Source organism: Nelumbo lutea, chromosome 2 (assembly GCF_056320005.1).
Source record: "Nelumbo lutea isolate HS-2025 chromosome 2, American lotus-T2T, whole genome shotgun sequence".
Lineage (NCBI taxonomy): Eukaryota > Viridiplantae > Streptophyta > Magnoliopsida > Proteales > Nelumbonaceae > Nelumbo > Nelumbo lutea.
In genome coordinates, this window is record NC_142685.1 from 61,014,721 (window position 1) to 61,038,054 (window position 23,334).

The 23,334-nt window shown below is 37.0% G+C and overlaps 1 protein-coding gene and 1 non-coding gene across 2 annotated transcripts; both read left to right on the forward strand.

Annotated features, from left to right (window-relative positions):
- The first annotated feature begins 5,986 nt into the window (after positions 1-5,986).
- On the forward strand, positions 5,987-13,264 carry LOC148871069 (uncharacterized). Its single transcript, XM_088967605.1, has 2 exons — positions 5,987-6,775; positions 12,737-13,264. Exons 1-2 carry the CDS (start codon positions 6,122-6,124, stop codon positions 12,839-12,841), a joined length of 759 nt encoding a protein of 252 aa, XP_088823731.1. The 5' UTR covers positions 5,987-6,121; the 3' UTR covers positions 12,842-13,264.
- Positions 13,265-16,886: 3,622 nt separating this feature from the next.
- Positions 16,887-16,959, forward strand: TRNAF-GAA (transfer RNA phenylalanine (anticodon GAA)). The gene has a single exon. It is a non-coding gene; the product is annotated as a tRNA-Phe (tRNA).
- The last annotated feature ends 6,375 nt before the right edge of the window (positions 16,960-23,334 follow it).

A 23,334-nucleotide genomic window follows, 5' to 3' on the forward strand; every position in this document is an offset into this window, starting at 1 on the left:
CTCTTCAGAAATTTTCAACCAACCCACTACCACTTTGGAGTCCCCCTCGATTATTAGGTGTTGTACTCCTAGCTGGTTTGCAAATTGCACCCCTTGTACAGCAGCTAAAAGTTCTGCCCTGATGGAGTTCCCAAATCCCAAGGGACCTGAGTAAAGCAACAAAATCTCTCCCTTCGCATTTCTCAAAGCACCCCCCATTCTGGATAAACCTGGATTACCCATGCTACTTCCATCAAAGTTCAACTTTAGTAAGCCTTTGGATGGAGGAGACCAACTTGTAATTGATTTGTCCTTCAGAGATGAACACCTCGCTACTGCTGACCAATTTCTCCAAAGGTCATTAAAGGAGAACTGATGAAAGATTTCCAAGGTCTTCAGCCAATGTATTGCCCTAATTAACACACAGTCTTTCAAATCCTGGCTGCTCATTTCTTTTTCTTGAAAGACTCTAAGATTTCTTTCTTCCCAAAGAGTCCAAATCAAGGCAGCACGAGCACATCTCCACATAATTCTCCCTATTTTTGTAGGCCAATAAAAGGTAGAATGGTCGAAGAGCATGTGAAAAGAATGAAATATAAGGGGGTTGAGTCCCTGCTTCGTTCCTAACATAAGTTGTCCAAGAGGACAATCTGGACTGTGTTTAAGGGGGTGGAGACCCTATTTCAAGCTAAAAAAAAATGGAGAAGGATTGTTAAAAGTAAGAAAGGAGTACCATTGTGATTTTAGGAAAGAGGAGGAGGCGGAGCCCCCTGTTTCATCCCAAAAGAAGAAGGAGAAGAAGAAGGAAAAAACGTACCTGGAGGTCTTGCCTACTTGGAAACTTTCAGTCATCGTTTTCTCTTCTCTTTTATTAAAGTAAAAGAGAATTATTTTAATAAAAAATGATAATATACAACATGATGTATTCTAATAAGATAAAACAAACCAATAAAAATGATATAATACATATGCACATTCAAAGAAATAGTATAGCATATATATGGGTGAGTGCCTAATACAAAAACACCTAGGCATTGGGTGAGGCGACTTCTAAAAATCGCGTAGTTGCCTTGACAACTATGCAGATGATGAAGTGCTACTAAAAGGGGAGGATGTTGTTACAATGGTTTCCAAGTGATTCAATAACCTCCCATATTTCTCAAACTCTGCCTTTACTGTTGCCAGCTGCTCTATAGCTGACTTTTCTTCACTCTCCTTGTTCCTTCCTTTAGGTACTAGGCAACATTAGCATTCTTAGGCTTTCTTGTCTGACCATTCTTCTCGAAATTGTTGTTATTCCGAAACCCGTCCGGGAAAAGATCAAGATGGAGTTTCCAACAAGTATCCTTAGTATGCCTCGGTTTCCTGTAGTATTCACATATCACTTATTTCTTCTTGATAAGACCTTTTGGCTTTATTCCAACATGTGCAAAATGTTATGTAGGTGGACTCTGTAACTATACCTATCGCTTACTCCCTTCATTGCTTGCCATAGCATATGCTTGAGCAAGAGTGACCTCATCCTTCACCAGAATATTCTGTCAAGTAATGTCGAACTCAGGGTTGAGTCTTGTAAGAAACTCAAACACCCTATTTCATTCCACCAGTTTCCTAAAAGTCTCTGCATCATTAGTGCTCTCCCAAACAACTGTCACCATAACATCAATTTCCTACCATAGTGATTTAAGCATGCAATAGTAGATCACTATATTCTTCTCCCCCAATCTCAATTTTTTCACATCACTTTTTAGCTTATAGACTCTTGCCACATTCAACTTTTCTAAATATGTTTCTGTAACATTGTCCCAAATTTCCTTGGCCGAAGACATCCAGAGATAATGCTGACTTATATGGGATTGCATAGAGTTAACCAATCATCCAATAATAGTGTAGTTCTTCTGCATCCATTTCTCATATGCAGGGTCTGTCTCCACGGGTTTCACCTTATTGTCTGTGAGATATCCCAATTTACCTCTACTACAGACATGAATCCGTATAGATTGGGCCCATGCTAGATAATTAGTGCCATCTAGCTTGATTGTGGTCATTCCAATCAAAAAGGGATCTACCAGGCTAACCTTGGATACTAGCATCTGCTTCGAATCACTTCCGGAATGTTCCATTAATCAAACAAAATAAAAATAAAGAAAAAAAATAGCTTTTCAGTCTATATAAACTTAACTGAGGCCAATACAGTACCTAGAGACTTGAAAACTAGGGCTTCACTGCACCCAGCTGTCGGGGAGGAAGAGAGAAGAAGTAGCCGCTCCTACTAGAGCTTCCAAACCACCTACAAGTCTCTACCGCACACTTCTAGAGATCAAACTACACCTCCCAAGTCTTGAGCACCACACCAAAATCTTCTCCTTGACCTGTAACTTGAAAGCTCTCTTGTTGGCTAGGGTTTTGGGTAGAAAATTACAACTCCACTTCTTGGTAGTTCTTGGGTAGATTCTAACTCTCCAAACCCTCTACCAACTAGGCAAAAATATTTTATGATCTATCAAGAACTTATCTCTCCATACGCCTAAACGAAGGGTGTATGGGAAAAGGGAAAAGAAAAAAAGAGGGAAAACCTGCTCTGATACCAAGAAGTAAACCTGACTTCTAAATCTGATAAGAAACTTGATTAAAGAAGTAAAAAGGTGAGAAATGAAGAAGAAAACAGCAGAATAGAAGAAGGGGATGGAGAAGAAGAAAATGGTTTGGTAATCACCTCTCTCCCCTCACTAATCCTTTTATTAATCTTCACTAATCCTTTTATTAACTACAAATCATCCCTCAAGTGGGGTGTCCAACTAAGCATAAAATTAAAATAATTTAAAAGAAGTTAACATGCCCATTAGCATACAAAATAAATAACCTACTACTAAAACATAAAATAGACACTAGGGCTCATTTGGCCCAGTCTCTCTACAATATATATGATGAAAATAGTTGAAAAAAATACTTATATTTTTTGTTTTCCTATATATAAACTTTTATGTTTTTTCTTTTAATAATTTATTAAATTTTTCATAATTTGAATCGGATCGGATCAGATTCAGATATCCAACATCCTTAACTGATTTAGATTTGAATCATCATTTGTGAGATCCGATCAAATCTTCGGATCGAATTGGATTCAGATGTACCCTAATTCGAATCTGATCCGATCCGTTTGCATCCCTAGTTCAAGTAGGCTCATAGTATCGGAAAACTATACTTAATCTTCAAAAACTTGATATGGCATGATATAATATAAGGATATTAAATGAGATACCCTCACCTGTACTTGTGTCTAGGATCTTAGGAAATGAGAGTCATATGCTCATTTCCTATAGCTGTGTCTATCCCTATCCATACTCCATATTTAGCCATCATATACCACCAACACTCACAATATAATCAAAGACCACTGCATAAAACTATGTACAAGAAGAAAAACAAAGTCAAAGTAGCAGAAGATGGAATACCAGCCCAAACAGACAAGAGGCAATCCTCACATTATGTATTTCACAAAAAGGACAAATTCTGTTGACTTGAACCTCCTATCTTGACTTAAAGGAGTTTTATTTTTCTGTTCAGGAACACCAGGAAGAATTTGAAAATTTTTCTCGTGTTTTTTTTCTTTTTTCTTTTTGGAGAGGGGGTGTAAATGAAACATGAAAATGCAAATAAAAGCTAAATCTTCAATAAGAACAGACCTTCTTTCTTTTATGTATATTCAGATGATCAAAGCAATACTAAAAAAAAAAAAAAAACAAGAAGAGGTATTTTATCCACCCAAAAGAATTCAGACCACTTATACAGTTCTACTCAGATTTAATGCTTGAGATGATGATATATTAATTTTAATGTGAGGTCAAGGTGGGAAATGCAACTCCAGATCATTGTTCATTGTTTTTTCTTTCTTTATTTGGGAAATATCCCTTAGGCTTAATTCATTCAGTGTTGCACTGTTGGTAAGTCCAGGATCTACCTGCATGCGTACTTTGGGCGTTAGCCTACTTGAGCCTCATGTTGATGGACAATTAAGAAAGGATATCTTGGAAATTAACAACATGGCTGGTGCTGTTCACAGTCGATCAGTATTCTGATGTGGTTTCAGTAAGAAAACTGTAGAGAACACTGATGCGGGCCCCACAGCTACGGTCCCACTGTGTTCGTAGGGTAGAAGGTGTTCTAGTCTTCCTAGGGTCAGCTGTTAGTCATTTAGTTGTTTCAATTGTTATTTGTTTCGGTCTTATTTTGCTCTATTTGTTATGGAAAGACTAAGGGCAGATCTGTCCTTTCCATTTAATGAGCATAACCTATAAATATTAAATAAAGTGGCGGCGGCAGAACATTAATCTTCTGTTCCTCCTTTCAACTTTGTGTTCTACTTCTCTTCCTCCCTTTTTCTCCTCTCTTCTCTATACCTTTTTTCCTTATTTCCGAACCTGAAATCCATTAGAGTTCAAGACTGATAACAGTCCTGAACGTCTACTCGGTATCAGAACTAGGGTTTCTCATGTGAGTCTAGTCCAGCCGACCACATGAGAACCATCTAAGGCTGGAAGCTAAGAAAGCGGAGTTCGTTGATTGATTCTTGGAGATCTCCGGAGGGTTTAGCAGCTCTTTGAAGAATTGCCACAGTTGCAGTGTGTTGGTGATCAGGAAGAATTAGGGAAGGCTAGGGTTCGGGTAACCTTGGAAGGCAGCGAACATCCTCTTGTAAGTTTTTTATTTTCTGAGAGAAGTACTATCAGAGAAGATAGGTTGGACCTATCTAGAAAGGGCGGTTGAACCACTCTAGGGTTTTATCTTTCTATTCTCTAGGGTTTTGTCTTAACCCTGTGGCAAACCCTAATATTGGGCTGAACCTTGTGATCTAACACTACGGCAAACCCTAATAGTTCTCTCCTCAACATTGATCAGTTTTAGGGTTTCATACTAACCCTGCTGCAAGCCTTATCTGTACGGTACTGTTTGGAGTGTACGGCTGAGAATTTGCTTTTAGGACTGATTAAAACCCTAATTCTGCTTCAGCATTTCAGATTATTCTCCAAGTTGTTTTTCAGATTTTTTGGGGTTTTAAACTCTTCTAAGGGGGTCAAAACTGTATGGACTGTTGCTGTTGTGTGTGGTAATTGGTTTCAGATCAGTTTTATACATGTTTCATGCACATCTACTGTGAGTACAGATTGGTTCTATACTGATTTTGTGATTGTGGTTGATAGTCCAAGTGTTGTTTTGACTGTAGTAACCCTAATTTTGAGACTACTGGTTCTTGACTGAAATGGAGTTTAAGAATCAGGCAGAAGTTGTTTTGACTGTAGTAACCCTAATTTTGAGACTACTGGTTCTTGACTGAAATGGAGTTTAAAAATCAGGCAGAAGGCAGTTTTGGGAACAGCAGTTATGGTGGTGATTCTGAGACAGGTTTTCAGATTACAATCGTAAAATTTGATGGATCAAACTATTTGGAATGGGCCCAATCAGCCATGATGGCTATTGGGGGAAGGGGCAAAGTATGGTATCTCTTGGGAGATGTGACAGAGCCCTCCAAGGGAGACCCTATGTATACCAAGTGGGTCCAAGAAAACTACTTGGTTATGATGTGGCTATGTAATTTTATGCAGCCTTATATCAGCTGAAATTACTTATGGGCAAAGATAGCCAAGGAGATATGGGATGTCAAGAAAGAAACTTACTCCCAACCCCTTAATGTGGCCAGAGCATATGAATTGAAATGTGAGGTGAATACCCTTAAACAAGGAGAGAAACCGGTTTCGGTCTACTTCTCTACCTTGAAGTCCCTATAGCATGAGATTGATCACTTATAGACTCTTGAGTGGGAGAATCCCAAAGATGCTCAGACCCATAGAAAGCACATCGAGACAAACAGGGTGTTTGAGTTTCTAGCAGAACTGAATTCAGAATATGATATTGTGAAGCAACAGATTTTGACCAGAGATAGTGTGACCCTCTCTCAGGCATACTCCTTAGTGCACAGTGAAGAGACCAGGAGAAAAGTCATGATGCAACATCAACCGCTTACACCTGCCTTGGTAGCTGTCAAACCCAAAACTGGGGGTGATTCACAGAGGGACAGAAAGAAGGAAGATAAAAGGGATGTGGTATGTGAGCATTGTAAGAAATCTAAACACACAAAAGAAATATGTTGGACCCGGCAAAGTTGAGAAACAAGAAGGGTAATGCTCATGTGGCCGTGACTACTGATTCAGCATCCTTGTCTAGCACAAGAGGCACACCCTTAGAGACCTTAGCTGCAGTTTGGGCTGCTCTAATACAGTTGGAAAATGAAGTTGGCAACTCAGCTCAATCGCTGCAGTCACCATCAACCCTTGCCACATCGGCCTTTGCACATTCAGGTACTCAAGCCTCAGCCTACCATGCCTCAGCTCCAGGTACTACTGAACCCTGTTGGGTAATAGATTCAGGTGCATCCGACCATATGGCTAGCTTGCCCTCATTGTTTACTACATATCACTTATCTTCTGGTAGGGATAAAGTATCTATTGTTGATGGCTCTCTTATCCCTATTTCTGGCAAGGGTGACATCAGACTGTCAGATACTATCTCCTTGTCTTTTGTCCTGCATGTTCCTAAACTTGATACTAACCTTCTTTCAGTTAGTAGTATTACCAAACATATGAACTGTTCAGTAACTTTCTTCCCTGACCGATGTGTTTTTCAGGACCTGGAGACGAAGAAGGTGATTGAGACTGGCCGTGAGATGAATGGGATCTATCTGCTCGGGGAGAGTTCTCGTCGGGAAGAGTCAGTGGATAAGAAGTTACTTGTTTCTCAGGTTGTGAGTCTGGTTATGCTTTGGCATAACCGATTGGGTCATTTGTCTTTTCGTTCCTTAAAGAGTTTGTTCCTTACTTTGTTTGAGTCTGTTGAATTGTCTCAGTTGAAATGTGAAAGTTGTGAGTTTGCTAAACATTGTAGAAACTCTTATTCATTGAGTAATAAAAGGAGTAATAGTTCTTTTGATATTGTGCATACTGATGTTTGGGGGCCATATCACATTCCTTCTATGCGTGGGTACAGATATTTTTTGTTATTTATTGATGATCATACTCGGTTTTCTTGGATTTATCTTATGCGTTCACGAGATGAGGTTCCCGCCCTGACCCAAAACTTCCACCAAATGATCCTAACCCAGTTTGCTACTAGGATCAAATTTCTTAGATCTGATAATGCAAATGAATACTTTGCTAAGCCATTGGCATCGTACCTTCTTAATCATAGGGTTATCCACCAGAGCACTTGCCCTCATACACCTCAGCAGAATGGGGCTGCAAAAAGAAAGAATAGGCACATCTTGGAGGTGGCTAGAAGTATTATGTTTACCTCCAATGTCTCCATTCGCTTCTGGGGTGATGCTATCCTCACGGCAGTATATCTTATTAATCGGGTTCCTTCCCGGGTCCTTGATATGAAACCTCCATTTTCCCTTCTATACCCCAATGAGGAGTTGTTTACTATTCCCCTGAAAACATTTGGTTGTACCTGTTTTGTTCAACTTCTCGGTCCCCATCACTTCAAGTTCGAACCCAAGGCCTCCAAATGCATCTTTCTTGGTTATGCACAAACTCAAAAAGGTTATTGCTGCTATGATCCTGTCTCAGGGAAGAAGTTTGTATCAATGGATGTCACTTTCTTTGAGGAGACACCCTACTATTCTCAGGTTTCTCCTAAGGGGGAGAGTAGTGAGAGTGGGGATTTGGGTCATTTTCTTTAGGGGGAGTGCAGTGAGGGTAGGGTTAATACTTTTGGGGCTGTTCCTTTACCTATTCCATTGGGTGATGAGGGTTGCAGTAGCAAGGGTGGGCAGGGGGAGTTGAGAGTCTATCATAGGCGATGCAGACAGGTTGATCCCGGTCATCAGCAGTCCCGACCAGTTCCAATCTCTTATGCGGCTCCAAGTCCAGATATTACAGTCCCAGGGCCCACAGAGACTCCTTCCATTGTTGCCACTTCTCCCCCTACAAATGACCTTGACCTTCCCATTGCCATCCGTAAAGGAAAACGGCATTGCACCACATTTATAGCCCACTGCATCTCCCAGTTCTTATCCTATGATCGCCTATCTCCCTCCTATAGGTCATATCTCACTTCCGTTGCTAATGTCCCTATTCCAAGAACAGTGCAAGAAGCCCTATCAGTCCCGGAGTGGAGAGGTGCAATGCAAGTTGAAATGGATGCCCTGTTGAAAAATAATACCTAGGAGCTAGTTGATTTGCCCAAAGGAAAGAAACCAGTTGGATGCAGATGGGTATTTACTGTGAAGCACAATGCGGATGGTTCCATTGAGAGGTACAAAGCTCGGCTAGTTGCAAAAGGGTTCACTCAGACTTATGGTATAGATTACTTGGAGACATTTGCCTCGGTTGCCAAGATGACCACCATTCGAGTTCTATTATATCTTGCAGCAAGCCACACTTGGCCTTTGTACCAAATGGACATTAAAAATGTCTTTCTGAATGGGGACCTGCAGGAAGAGGTTTACATGCAGTTGCCTCCTGGATTTTATGATACAGAGGCAGGTAAGAAGGTCTACCGGCTCAATAAGGCATGTATGGTTTGAAGCAGTCACGTAGAGCTTGGTTTGACAAGTTTGATTATGTACAAGCCCAGTCAGATCATACATTGTTCATCAAGAGGGTGGAGTCCTCTCTGACATTACTTGCAGTATATATTGATGATATTGTGGTGACAAGAAATGACAGCCATGAGATTGAGTCCCTCAAACGGCTCCTTCATCAAGAGTTTGAGGTGAAAGATCTGGGTGCACTACGGTATTTTTTGGGTATTGAGGTTGCTAGATCTAAACAAGGGATCTTTGTTTCTCAGAGGAAATATGTTATAGATCTGTTGACAGAAACTGGAAAGCTAGGTGTCAAACCTGCGGATACACCCATTGAATAGAACTACAGGATTAGTGCAGAGAGTGGGGAGACTCTTGAAGACAAGGTTATGTTTTAGCGATTAGTGGGAAAGCTCCTATATCTCTGCCTCACTCGGCTAGATATCAGCTATGCAGTTAGCGTTGTCAGTCAGTACATGCATTCTCCTAGAACCACGCACCTTCTAGCAGCAGAAAGAATATTAGCATACTTTGGGTAGAGGTATACCATTCAAGAACAATGGTCACATGAAGGTGGAGGTCTATACGGATGCCGATTGGGCTGGGAGTGTTGATGACAGAAGGTCTACCTCTGGATGTTGTGCTCTTGTGGGAGGTAACTTGGTCTCTTGGAGGAGTAAGAAACAGAGTGTTGTCTCCCGATCTAGTGTTGAAGCTGAATACAGGTCAATGGCTAATGGAGTGGCTGAAATTCTTTGGCTGAGATCGCTACTTGAGGAGTTGAGTATTGAGTATGAGAAGCCCCTGATGTTGTATTGTGATAATCAAACGGCTATTAATATAGCACACAACCCGGTACAACATGACAGAACTAAACATATTGAAGTTGATCGACATTTTGTACGAGAGAGGGTCTCATCACAAGAAGAGTGTCTCTTGTACATCACCTCCAACATGTAGTTGGCAGATATCCTCACTAAAGTTGTACCACGGAAGAAGCTAGAGGCGGATCTATCCAAGTTGGGAATGATAAACATTTATTCCCAACTTGAGGGGGAGTGTAGAGAACACTGGTGTGGGCCCCATAGCTACGATCCCACTGCATTCGTAGGGTAGAAGGTGTTCTAGTCTTCCTAGGGTCAGTTGTTGGTCATTTAGTTGTTTTAGTTGTTATTTGTTTCAGTCTTATTTTGCTCTATTTGTTATGTAAAGACTAAGGGCAGATCTGTCCTTTCCATTTAATGAGCATAACCTATAAATATTAAATAAAGTGGCGGTGGTAGAACATTAAGCTTATGTTCCTCCTTTCAACTCTTGTGTTCTACTTCTCTTCCTCCCTTTTTCTCCTCTCTTCTCTATACCTTTTTTCCTTATTTCCGAACCTGAAATCCATTAGAGTTCGACTAATAACAATCCTGAATGTCTACTAAAACCAAAAGAGAAATAAAAGAACAACAGAAGAGAGGAAGAGAAGGGAAGAGAATAGAAGAAGAATGAGAAGAGAAAGGGAGCAAACCTTAATCAGTTTCTGCCACCCAGATTTGATATTTATATGTTTCTATTATAACAAGATCTACAAAGACATCAATGCCCCTGCCTCCCAACATACTCCTTAATAAACAATAACAACAACTATAGTAGGCCTAGTAAGGCCTAGAAAGACTAACAACAAGGCCCAAAATACTAATAGCAGGTAAATTAAAAAAAAGGCAAATAATATGGCAGGGACTTCACCAAATTACTAGCCTATTTCTCCACACTCCCCCTCAAGTTGGGAATAGATATTAGTCATTCCCAACTTGCATAAATCTATCTCTAACTTGACCCTTGTAACTGCTTTAGTGAAGAGATCGGCAAACTGCATATCGGAGGCAATATAAGGAAGGCACACTTCTTTGGAGGCAACTCTTTCTCTGATAAGGTGTCGATCCACCTCAATATGTTTGGCTCTATCATGTTGTATTGGATTATGATCTATACTAATAGCGGCCTGATTATCACAATACAACATTAGGGGATTTTCATATTCAACCTCCAACTCCTCAAGTAGTGATTTTAACCATAACACTTCACCCACCCCATTAGCCATAAATTTGTATTCTGCTTTAGCATTGGATCGGGCAACAACAGTTTGTTTCTTACTCTTCCAAGAAACAAGGTTGCCCCCAACAAGGGCATAGTACCCTTAGGTAGATCTCCTATCATCCACACATCCAACCCAGTCTGCATCAGTGTACACTTCTATCTTCATATGACCATTATTCTTGACAAGTATACCTCTGCTTAGACACCTTTTTAAGTAGGCAAGTATCCTCTCAACTGTAAAAAGATGGGATGTTCTGGGAGACTGCATACATTGACTAACAACACTAACAGCATAAGAAATATCTGGGCATGTTAGACAAAGGTAGAGAAGCTTTCCAACCAGTCGTTGATACATGGCTTTATCTTCAAGTAGTTCACCCCCCTCTGCATTTATCTTATGGTTTGGCTCAATTGGTGTTTCTGTTGGCTTAATTCCCAATTTCCCAGTTTCTTCTAAGAGATCAAGGGCACATTTCCTTTGGGATATGAAGATACCACTTCAATTCCTTAGTAAGTAGCTTCTTGAGAAAATTTATCTCAATACTATCACTGCCTGTCACCACAATATCATCAACATATACAGTCAGGAGAGTTAAAGCTGAACTTGCTTTCTTGAAAAAGAGAGTGTGATCAAATTGAGCCTGTGTATAGCCAAATTTTTCCAAGGCATGTCTAAACCTATCAAACCACACCCTTGGAGACTATTTCAAGCCATACAAGGCCTTCTTCAATCGGAAGACTTCTCCACTATCTTCATTATAGAAGCCTGGGGGCAACTTCATATACACTTCTTCCTGTAAATCACCATTCAGGAAAGCATTTTTAACATCCATTTGGAACAACGACCATGAGAAGTTTGCAGCAAGAGACAACAACACTCTGATTGTGTTAATTTTGGCAACTAGTGCAAAGGTTTCTACATAATCAATACCATAAGTCTGTGTGTATCCCTTAGCAACCAGTCGAGCTTTGTATCTTTCAAGTAACCCATCTACATTGTACTTCACTGTAAATATCCACCTACACCCAACCGGTTTCTCCCCTCTTGGTTGATTGACTAGCTCCCAAGTATAATTTTTGATAAGTGCATCCATCTCAACTTTCATTGCTTCCTTCCACTCAGGTACTACCAAGGCATCCCGCATAGTCCTAGGGATAGGTACAGAAGCAATGGACACCAAAAAGGACTTATATGATGGTGAAAGATGGTCATAAGAAAGAAACTAAGAGATGCAATTGGCAGTAAATGAGGCCCGGACTATAGTAGGTCTACTAATAACAAGGTCAAGAACAAATTCAGATGAATCACAAGGGACATGGAATTTAGGATGCAATGGGTCAAAAGGAGTGCAAATGCCATGGCAGATGTTCTATCCAAAGAAGGGGTGGGAGGAATCAGATATTTTGGGCACAATTGTACAGTTTTGTTAGTTTATTTGGGGAGAGATAAGAGGGTTTATCTCTCGTTTGACTCTCCTTTGATGTATTCTCTTTCAACCTTAAAATTAGTGAAATTTGTGGCTATTAATAAAAAAAGAAAAACAGTCTACTTATTGAATGGTCAAGATTGAAGAGTGTGTACATGCCTAGTTTAACACATGGAAATAGTCTAGCACATAGGCCATACGGTCTCAGCTGAAGCTACACAGTATGTGAGGAACTATAAAGAAATGATGCAAAAAAAAAAAAAAAGAAGAAAAGATTATCAAAATAAAAATGGCTCGCAAACCTACACATATACATACATATACATAAATATGTGGTTCCTTTTTCTTTGGCACTTGATATCTGAGGCCTTATTGCATATCTAGGGGTTCCCAGACCTTTTTGACTCCATAGCACATAAAAACTTTTCCTTGGCTATCAAAAAGACGGGTGAAATTTTTCCTTTTGTCACCACTCACTAGTAATATGAAGTTGTATGTGATTTTCCGTCAATGGTTGTTTTGTTGCTGCTTTATCATGCTATATTTTTTCATAATTGACTTGAAATTTTCTTATCTCATTTCAATATAATGGAAATCACTTGGTGGAAAAGAAAATCAAGTTGCTGTCATAAGCCTAAAAGTTTCCTTTTGTGTCGTTGTGCAGAAACTGATGCTCCATGTGCTGCTTGTGGGATCTGGAGTAGGAGAACATGGTGATTGGGTTCTCATGCAGTTTGTTTCTGTCACAGCTGCATGGAATTTCTTATGAGTTATCATTTTGCCTGGTTTTAGGGCAGTTATTAATGTAGTATGTAAAATAGATGGATTTGAATCTTTGCTGCGTGTATGTGCATTGCCAGGATGTATTTTGATTTGTTCCATCCATGACGCACCCTGCATCAAGGTTGTTTTAAGTGCTAATTCAGTTTGGTTCTCTTTCAAGAAGGAAGAGGAAAATCTCTTGAATTTCAAGTCTAGGATTGTCAATTGGTCAAGTAATTCAACGGACTAACATTTTTTTTTTTTTTCTGTTGATAATTACAGCAGACTAATTGATCCAACCCTATATAACACAGGATCTGGGTCTGCATTTTTGTCTCAATTTTAGTATGGAATGTAACTGATTTTACCTGTTCTTATCTGTTTTCAATCATGTACATGCTACATACGTACTTGTACAGTTGTACATATCTATTTGTGTTTCTCATGGTGTATCTATGACAATTTCATCAAAATTTGTAATTTTACTGGGGATATATTAGAAGAAAAAGAAAATCAACAGTTAAAGGCTTGCCACTTTGTCTAAAAGAAATGAATTCTATAGTGTAAGATATTTATGCCAGAATCTCTCTCTCTCTCTCTCTAAGCTGGAGTTAGAGATAAGATGGAGTTGCAAATAGCCAAATAGAAATGAACAAGATAGTGAGTACTACCACGTTTCTTTCTTAATTTCTTTGTTTATTCTATTGGTGGGCGTTGAAGACCTGTTGTTGTTTGGCGTTTAAAATTTGTAAAATATACTTTTAAATTTTGGAAGAAAATGAAGGACAAAAGAGTTATAAGGTATATTCAAGTTTTTTTTTAAAAAACCCAGTATATATTTAAGTGAATTTATAAAAACCCAGGGTACGTTCAAGTCCTTTTCATCTCACAAATTTGCATATGCAAAAATCAACCTAAATGCATAAATCAGTTCTCTCAGATGTGATCATGTTCAAAGTATCATTACTTCAGATATGCAAAAATCTTGTATCTAGAGTCTTTAACATGAGCACGGAAGTGCTATTTTTATATTTTTGTTTCATAAATTGGCAATAGATGTTATTGTTACTTTAAACCCATTTAAAAGTTGTAACTCATTGCTTAGCATTTACTCTTTGTTTTTCGCTCCATGGGGTTACACAAGAAAGAGTAGCCCATCCCTTAACAGTCTTGTAGCAGGATTTGATCCCAATCTCTGCTAAAAAAAACTGAATCAACCACTGTATATCATTCAAATTGGAAAACCTGCATCTCCACATGTTTGGCCCTTGACCCCATCAACAACCGCAACATGAAGAGAGTATGGGTGCTATTCAAATTGGAAAACCTGAATCAACCCCATTTCCACGTGTTGTGCAACTACCTAAGGCCTTAAAAATCAAGAATGTTTTGTTAGTATGGGTGCTCACAAAGCACCAGAACCAGATGGTATTAATGCAGCGGTTTTTCAAAGGTGTTGGGATATAGAAGGGAGTGATATTGTGAAGTTGGTCGAGTATTGTTTCTCCAATTCAGAGGTGATTTCTTATATAAATTGAACACTCATATGCCTGATTCCTAAATCTGACCATGTAGAGTTTCCCTCAGATTTTCGCCCCAGTGGGCTAAGTAATTTGTCGTACAAACTCATTGCCAAAATCATGGTAAATAGACTGAAACCTCTTTTACAGAAAAATATTGGCCCATACCAAAATGCCAAGGCAAATTACTGATAATATTGTAATTACAAAAGAAGCGGTTCATACAATGAGGAAGCAAAGAGGTAAGACTTCTTACTTTATTAACCTTTCCAAGGCCTATGATTGTGTTCGAGTGGTTGTTTTTATTGAAAATACTCTCTCCTTTAGGATTTCCTAATAAGTTTTGTGACATTATATTCCAATGCATTTCACTGACGGAATTGGCGGTTTTGGTAAATGGTGTTGCTGGCACTTATTTTCAACAATCTAGAGGGATTCGTCAAGGATGTTCATTATCTCCGCACCTCTATATTTTATGCACTGAAGTCCTATCTCATATGCTTACTGTGAAGATGCAAGAAGGAGATTTATGAGGAATTCATTTTGGGAGAACAAAGCCACAAGGGTACGATTAAATCATTTATTTTTTGCGGATGATATGCTACTGTTTCAAGGAAATTGATGGTCTCAAACAGCAATTAGACATTTTCATAAATCAGCAATCTACTTCATCAGTTCTAATAATGAACGTCCAGTTAGAAGTCTTATTTGAAATGCTTTGAATATAGGATAAACATAAATCATAATAATGATGATGATGATGATGAAATGTACCTAAGGTGCCCCTTCTAAAAGGAGGAAAGAATATTGGTGGATATGGTCTTATGTTTTAAAACGGATGAAAGCTAGATTGGCAGGATGGAAGATCCCTTTATTATCTCAGGTGGGAATGACTGTTTTAATCAAATCCACTTTAGAGGCTATCCCATTATACCAGATGCAATCTCAGCCCATACCTAAAGAAATTTGTGTAGAAATGGACTCTTCGTCAAGCTAATGGGATTCCGCCTACAGGTTTCTTTCAAAGAAGAGAAAAAAAACAAGAGCTGAGAGGACGAAAGCAGCCAACATCCTAAGAAGTAGTAAACCACATATTCGACCTTGGCTTGTTTGATACACTTAATACCCAAATTTGGGTATTGGTACATATCAATATAACAACCAATATATATCATATTTTTTATTTTATTTTAAAAATTATAAAATATATTTACATGAAAGCATACATGCATATTTGGATGCACCAATACAAATACGAAACACCCAATACTAGATGTGAAGGAATATATATCGTATTGATATTCTGCTCCTTTCCCATAACTATTAGATGTGAAGGGGCTAATCCATGGTTTACCCTAACTCCTACCATCTTTGTTTATGGATAGACTGATATAGATCTAGCCCAATCAGGGCCTGGTTGCAACCACACCTTGGGCTATCAATGGATTGGGTCTGGGCTGGGATCAATTAGAACTGGAACCGACCTGATATTAAATATTGAAGACCCGAAACCGAATCAGACCCAATAGGGTCTGTAATTTTACACCTAGAATCGAATTGATTGGTTCTTATGACAATCAGGTCTAACCCGATTTCAAATTGATTCAGGACTGGATGGAACCGATTCCAAACTGATAATTATCGGGACACTATCAAAACTCAAAACCAACCCATCGGTTCCAATTTTTAGACCAGAACCGGCCCAATCAATTTGGGTCCATCAAGTCCGTCGGATTGGACCCGACCCATTGACAGTCGTACCCACACCACTACCCCTTGATGAATAAAGCAAAATTTGATTGTCGCAACTTCATCTGTAATGCGTCATTCCCAAAAGACAAGGTCCAGACTCCAGACCCGAGGCCAATTTAGCAACTGCAGATCCATTTCTCTAGATATATGTTAAACCCGGTTTTGAATTTTGAGAATTTGAAAATCCTGCATATTTCCAAAAGTCTTTGAAATTTAAATATCAGATGTAAGCCAATGATCAGGCTATGTGAAGGGAATTTTTTTTTAAGTATGTGTGCAGACTACAAAAGAGGGTCGGGTCTGGATCTTGTCTTTGGATTATAGGAATTACTTTTAAACCTGTTTTTGGTGCTATCATGGAATTAGCTTTTATAAATTTTATGATTTTAAGAAACGCTTCTAAATATGAACTTATGAAACTTATTGAAATTATTTCTTTTTCTTTTCATGTTTAAGACTCATCCTTAGAATTTAAAAAAATCAAGAAATTAAAATGATTCTTTTGAGAATTCATCGTTGAAATAATGATTCTTTATAGTAAAATTGAAACCAAACATAACTTTAATGTCAGGCAAACCAGTTGATTTGGTCATTCCCATACTTCCTTATTATTAAGGTTGTGTACTCTCTCTCTCTCTCTTGCACGTATTTGTGGTTAATCCTTATGCACATCGGCTTGTATATGTGCTCTTCGCGAATTTTGTTCTTCAGTTGTTTGTGTATTTTTTTTAAGTAGCCGTCTGTTGTTGTAAACTTGAAGAGAGAGATCTTGACATGGTCGCGGGGATAGCTCAGTTGGGAGAGCGTCAGACTGAAGATCTGAAGGTCGCGTGTTCGATCCACGCTCACCGCAATGTTTAAATATCGTCTTAGGCGTTTAAGACTTTAATCCATCACACTAGTTTTATAAATGTGGTAGCCAATTTGGTGTTATTTATCTTGGTCAAAACTCTTCCCATACCATATTTACGTGCATCATAGATTTTATATACTGCTTTTAATAATAAAAAAATAACAATAATTCATTTTAACTAAGGTTGTTCATCAAACTAATTAAACCAACCAACTAGAAAATCAAGTTGGTTGGTTTTTTAGTATTTTTAGTCAACTTTGGTTCAACAATTTCCCAACTTGACCAAGTTGGACCAGTTTTGCTTTAGCCATTTGTAAATCGAACAATCCGACCATAGATTTATATTAATATTTTTATATTTTTAATATAATTTTTTAATACAGAAAAGTGGAAAATTCCTATATTTCTTAGTCTAAAATATTTTATATCATAAATTATTTTTTAATAATACCATTATAATTTTTAAAATTTAAATTTAATTTTTTAAGTTTTAATTTGTTGAACCAATTTACAAAACTGAAAATTGACCAAAACTAACACGAGTTAGTCGATTTCAGGTGGCCAACCCCCCAACCTAACCAAGTTGATTTGATTGGCCAAACAACCTACAACCAAATCCGAACTAACCCATAAACACTCCTAATTTTAGTTAAATTAATAATCTAATCTCTAATAAATAACAGTAGTTTAATCCCTAATGATTATTGAAATTTTATAGCAAAAATACACAATTATTTAAAATATAATAAATAGTGTAATCTCTAATAAATATTAATTAATAAATTATAACAAAAATACAAGATATACAATAAATTACACTTAAAAATTCAAATAACAGTAGTTTAATCTCCAATAATTATTGAAATTTTTATATTAAATAACAAAAACAAAAATAGATTTATACATAACTATTGAAAATTTATTTATCATAAAATAAATAAATAAATAATTATTCAAAATACAATAAATATTAATTTAGTATATATAAATATATAATAAATATAGATTAAGATTTTAAAATTATTATTATTAATTAATAAATATTAAAATTTTTGAAATTTATTTTCTAGAATTGTTAATTGATATAAATAAAATTAGTTATTTACAATATTATTTAGTTATTTCAATAATAATATTATTTAAAATTTTAATATTAATTATTTATTGAATTTAATAATCCATAAAATTATAATTTATACTATTATTAGATAATTTCAATACTAATTTTTTAAGTATTAAATTTTATTAATTTGAATATTATGTTATAATTATTTGTCTAGTTTTAATAAATTTTTTTAATTTATTACATAATTAATTTCATTATTTTAACTATTTAAAATCCAGTTCTGTTAAAATTTTCATTAGTTAAAATATTTAGTTATTTAAAGATTTAAATAATATATAAAATATTTAAAAATTTTCATTGTTTGAATTTTATTTATTTTAAAGTTATTACATAATATTAACTATTTTGTTATATAATTGTTTAGCTATTTTTAATATTTTGTAATTTAACATATTTAGTTATTTTTTAATGTTAAACTTTTATTATTTGAATAACATTTAAATTTAATAATCCAGAAAACCATAATTTATATTGTTAGTAAATAATGTCATGATGAATTTTTGAAAAAATATAAAATTATTAATAATATGAATAACATTAAATATTTTATAGTTATTTGTTGTGTTTCTAATAAATGTTTTAAAGTTATTATATACTTTTTTGGAATATTTAAATAATTTTCAAAATTTTAATTCAAACTTTCTTTAGATAGATATAGATAAAAACGGGGGAGAGGATAAATGGGAATTAGAGATAATTTATGAGAGAAACTCTCTACTAAATTAGAGATAATTTAGGATATAAATAGGAATTAGAGATAATTTAGGAGAAAGTGAGTGGTAATAGGGAAGGTAGTTTAGGAGAAATTTTTGGAAAAGAATATTATTTAGGTTATTGGAAATGTTTGTGTGTGTGTGTGTGGGAGAGAGAGAGAGAGAGAGATTTGGTAATATTGTATAGGGAAGGAGAGCATCTCATTGGTTGTTTAAAAAGTGACATGGAATAAAAAAAATAAAAAATCAATAAAAAGAAGTAAATTTCTAGATTGTTAGTGAATTGGTGCTAATTTTTTTCCTAAAAAAACTCAATGCTAACTTCAAGATTTTTTGTGGACTAGCTCATGCATAATAGCAATGTTATAGTCTGTAAAACAAGCAATAGATGAGAAAGGAGAGGGAGACAGGGAATCAAATGAGTTGAGGAGGTTAGATGAATTGAGCTGCTTCTGAAGGCATTGACAAGAAAGAGTCCTAGGGTGTGTTATCAGGAGAGAACTATCTGATGCTTAAGTCAGTAAGTGAGCAAGAAGTCCTCAAATCAAGCAAGGGAGGCTAGGTCAATGAGGGAAGCAAAAGGACAAGGTGAGAACTACACTATGCATACCTTTTCATGGGGGTATCTTACTTAGGTTGCGTTTGTTTGTGGTGTAAAACATCATCGATGTAAAAGTCCATTGATGACGTTTCACATCGACCATTTGAAATATGTGAACCGTTGAGCATTAAAAAAGCATGCTTATCAATGTAGTATATTAGTATTACATCAATTTTATCAATGTAGTTTTTACATCAATAATCGATGTAAAATCCATCATAACTCATAAGTGACTTCTTACATTGATTTACAATGTAAAACTCCACTCCATCCAAAAACTGACAAATTTGAGTCGAAGTGGAGTTTTACATCGATCTTGATTTACACTACAAACAAACAATGACAAAACTGAAGCGGTGGTGATGTTTTACATCGATGAGGTTTTACACTGCAAACAAATGCAGCCTTATAGATGAGGTGTCATGCTCATCGATGAGTTGAAGTCCTACTAAGAGATAGCTATCAAACCCAACTCGAGCTTCTCGATGATTGTCCTTATCGAGATCCAAGCGTGTTAGAGGCATCTAGGTGAGACTGGTTCGTTGAGTCGGTTGACTAGGATGGTCTAGGTCATGGGCAAATTACTTGAGTGTTTCATTTAGTGGCACATTAAGGCTTTAGATTGGGGCATGCAGATGGGTCTCATCACTTTCCCTCCGCTTTCAAGACCGAAGTTGTAATCTCACTACTTATATAGTGAGAGGTTGACTTAGTGGAATAAGGTAATCCAGCTATTTGTTGAAGTAAGGATAAAGTCCAAGCCATGTTATAGTTGATTGGAGGAGATGCGAAGGTCTTTTATGTTTATGTCATGTGAGTTGTACATGTTCTCCAAGGGGTTGCATCGCTTATGCTTGTGTGGCTAGCACAAATGTGTCATTAATTGTCATTAATGCTTGTGTGACTACCCCTATTGTTTACAAAATTCCTTGAAATGTCCCCAATTTTTTTGATAATTGACTAAATCCTCCCCTACCATTAGCATTTTGTCATAATCTGTTCACATGAGACACCACATGACTTGATTTTTTTAAATACCATTATTACCATTTTGTAGTAAAAGATGCTCTTTTTTGGCTTGGCCTCTTGGAAATGTAGGTAGTAAAAACCAAAAAAAAAAAAAGAAAAAGAAAAAAGAAAATGTAGAGGCAAAACTCGGCTTGGCTTCCTGGAGAACAACACTAGCTTCTTTGACAATCTCCCCGTCATTAATCCCGCTAGTTTATTCAACTTCAGTGTGTTAATCACAATCTTAATGGTTTCATCCTTGATACCCTAGCGAAATTCCCACTAAAGTCATTCTTCGTCAATCTAAATCTTTGTGGTGGACCGTTGAGCCCTTACAACACATTATTCATCTATTAGGCTCCATTGCCAGCAACAAACACCCCAATAGTAGGAAATGGTCTAAGAAGCACATACAGGGGCGATTATTGAGATTTCTATTATTGGGGTAGACATAATTCTCCTCCTGTTTCTTTTACTCCATTTGCAAAAATGGCAATGAAAAGAAAACATTGTGAAGCCTCTTAAGATGACACCTTGAGTCATGAGCACTTTGTCATTAAGGCTGCGTTTGGAAACGATATAAATGTCGGTTCCCCGGTCCTGATTTGCATGTGTTTGGGAACGATGTGAAAATACCCTTAATATCGAAGTAAATTTGAAATCTTGTTAGAATTTACTTCCATCTTCGGGTGAAAAACTACTTCGATTTTAACGAACTAAATATTCACACCCATTTCCATCGATGACAGCAAAGGAGGCAACGAACTCCCTCCCTCCAACTCCAAGCTATTCTCTCCCGCCACCGACCTCTTTCTCTCTGGTAATCTCTCCTCTCTCATCCTCTCACTCTCATATCGTCTGTCTCCTCCTTCCTGCTCTCGTATCTACCAGTCACCGCCGCTGCAACTTTTGGCAGCGATGCTTCGGTGATCTCTCTCTCTTCTCACCTTTCTCTCCATCAATCACTCAATCCACCGCTCACCGTCCATCACATCTCAACCTAACCTCGACGGCGGCATCAGGTAAAGCCAATCTACTAACATTTATTGCATCCCCATCATCTTCCACTATATGATAGTGATTCTCAGGTTTCCTCTTCATTTTCTCCGGCATATACGACACTGTTGGTCAGTTTCTTCATCCCATGTTTTCCACTCAAGCAACAACAGTGGTGATTTCCAGCGAGGTATCACCATTTTCTCAAACCCCATTTATACTCCGACATCTACCTTCAAGAATAAATGTTCCGAATGTAGGAATACTCCCCTATTGCAACATCCCACATCAGGCTGATATATAATTCAGAGACAATGGTGGGGTTTTGTAGGGCCATTCTCTGTGAAATTTTTGGCTAACGACAAATGTGGTAACAGGTTCATCGTACCTCTTTCTTTTGTCTTTTATATATTGTCATCCGTTTTGTTTAACATTGTTTGCTTCCCAAATCTTCATGTCTAACTATCTTTGTGTGCTTGTCGTGAGCGGTTTGAATATCAAAGATAGGCTCTGTTTTGCTAATTTCTGGTTTGATTAAACATGTGGTTTTACTTTCTCGTTCAGTTGCAACGAATAGGATGATTTGGGATTGAGGGAGTTGTATAGTTTAGTCATTCGGTACTGAGATAAGAGGTTTGAAATCTGTTGTGTTATTTGATGCAACTGGGATGGGAGAAGACGGTCGAAGGCTTGTTTACATCGTTATAAGTTTCCGAATGCTGGCAAAAGTGCACTAATGATTTACATAGTTGCTGCCAAACAAGATGGAAGGAAATCAAACATACAAAAGTAAACCGATTTGTATTTTTTGAACCCCTACAAATTTGCATTTACATCATTTTCAAACACAACTATGTTAGCAAACAATGCAAATAAGTGTGAATACAAATATGTTTCATCTAAATTGCAAAGTTGGATTAGTTTTGAACTGGCAAATTTACTTTCTTACAAAACAAATTTTTAATTGCAATGGATGCAAACACGAATTCCAATAAAATATATGCCTTTTTTATATCGAAAGCCCACTTGAATGAATGCTTATTGTCAAACACAATCAAAACTGGACCAGAGTACAAATTTACCCTGAACCAGGATTTACACTCCATTTGCATCGTTTCCAAACACAGTTTCAACTTGTAGGTTCTGTTGAGAGCTTCCACTGTGGTTTTAGGAAAAGGAAGCTTTGACACTTCATACAAGGAGTTACTCAAAGAAGAAGGGACGACAATGGTGGTAAAGAGACTTTAAATACATACAAAATATAAGGTTTTGCATCCTATGTAAACATGTGAATCTACTTGTCTACAATTTCATGCCATATGGAAGCTTATTTGCACTTTTACACGAGATATGATTCAGCAAGCTGTGTAACAAATAATAATACTCCACACCAGCCATAAAATACATGGGCCCAAAACCATTCAACCTCTCCGTGTGGGCCCCATGTATTTTGTCTTGGCGTGGGGCATTTCATGAGGTCCACAGCTTGCTATATAGATAAGGCTTTCAGCTAATTTGAAATCTTTTCTACATGGTATAATTTCAACTATGATTTTCACCTTTCTTGCACTCAATACTAGAAGCCTTGATTTGTTACAATCATGAGAATTAATTTTTTCTTAACTTTTTAAAATTTGATTGTGTGGCCCTGTTCACTTTTTGGTAAGTTATTTAGCCGAATAAATACAATTACCTGGATAAATTTTTCCTAAGAAACACTTATTTGAGTAAGTGCGTTTACCCGTGTCTTTTTATTTTTCAAGTAAATAAGGCAATGACCATTTTAGTCATAAAAATCTATTATTAAAATGAACATTTTTGTCCGATTAAAGTATTCAACTTTCCCCCTATGTAGGAAAGTTATTCACCCACCTAAGAGATGGGTATCACTTTCTTAGGTAAGTTATACCTAGGAAAACTTTCCCTAGTAC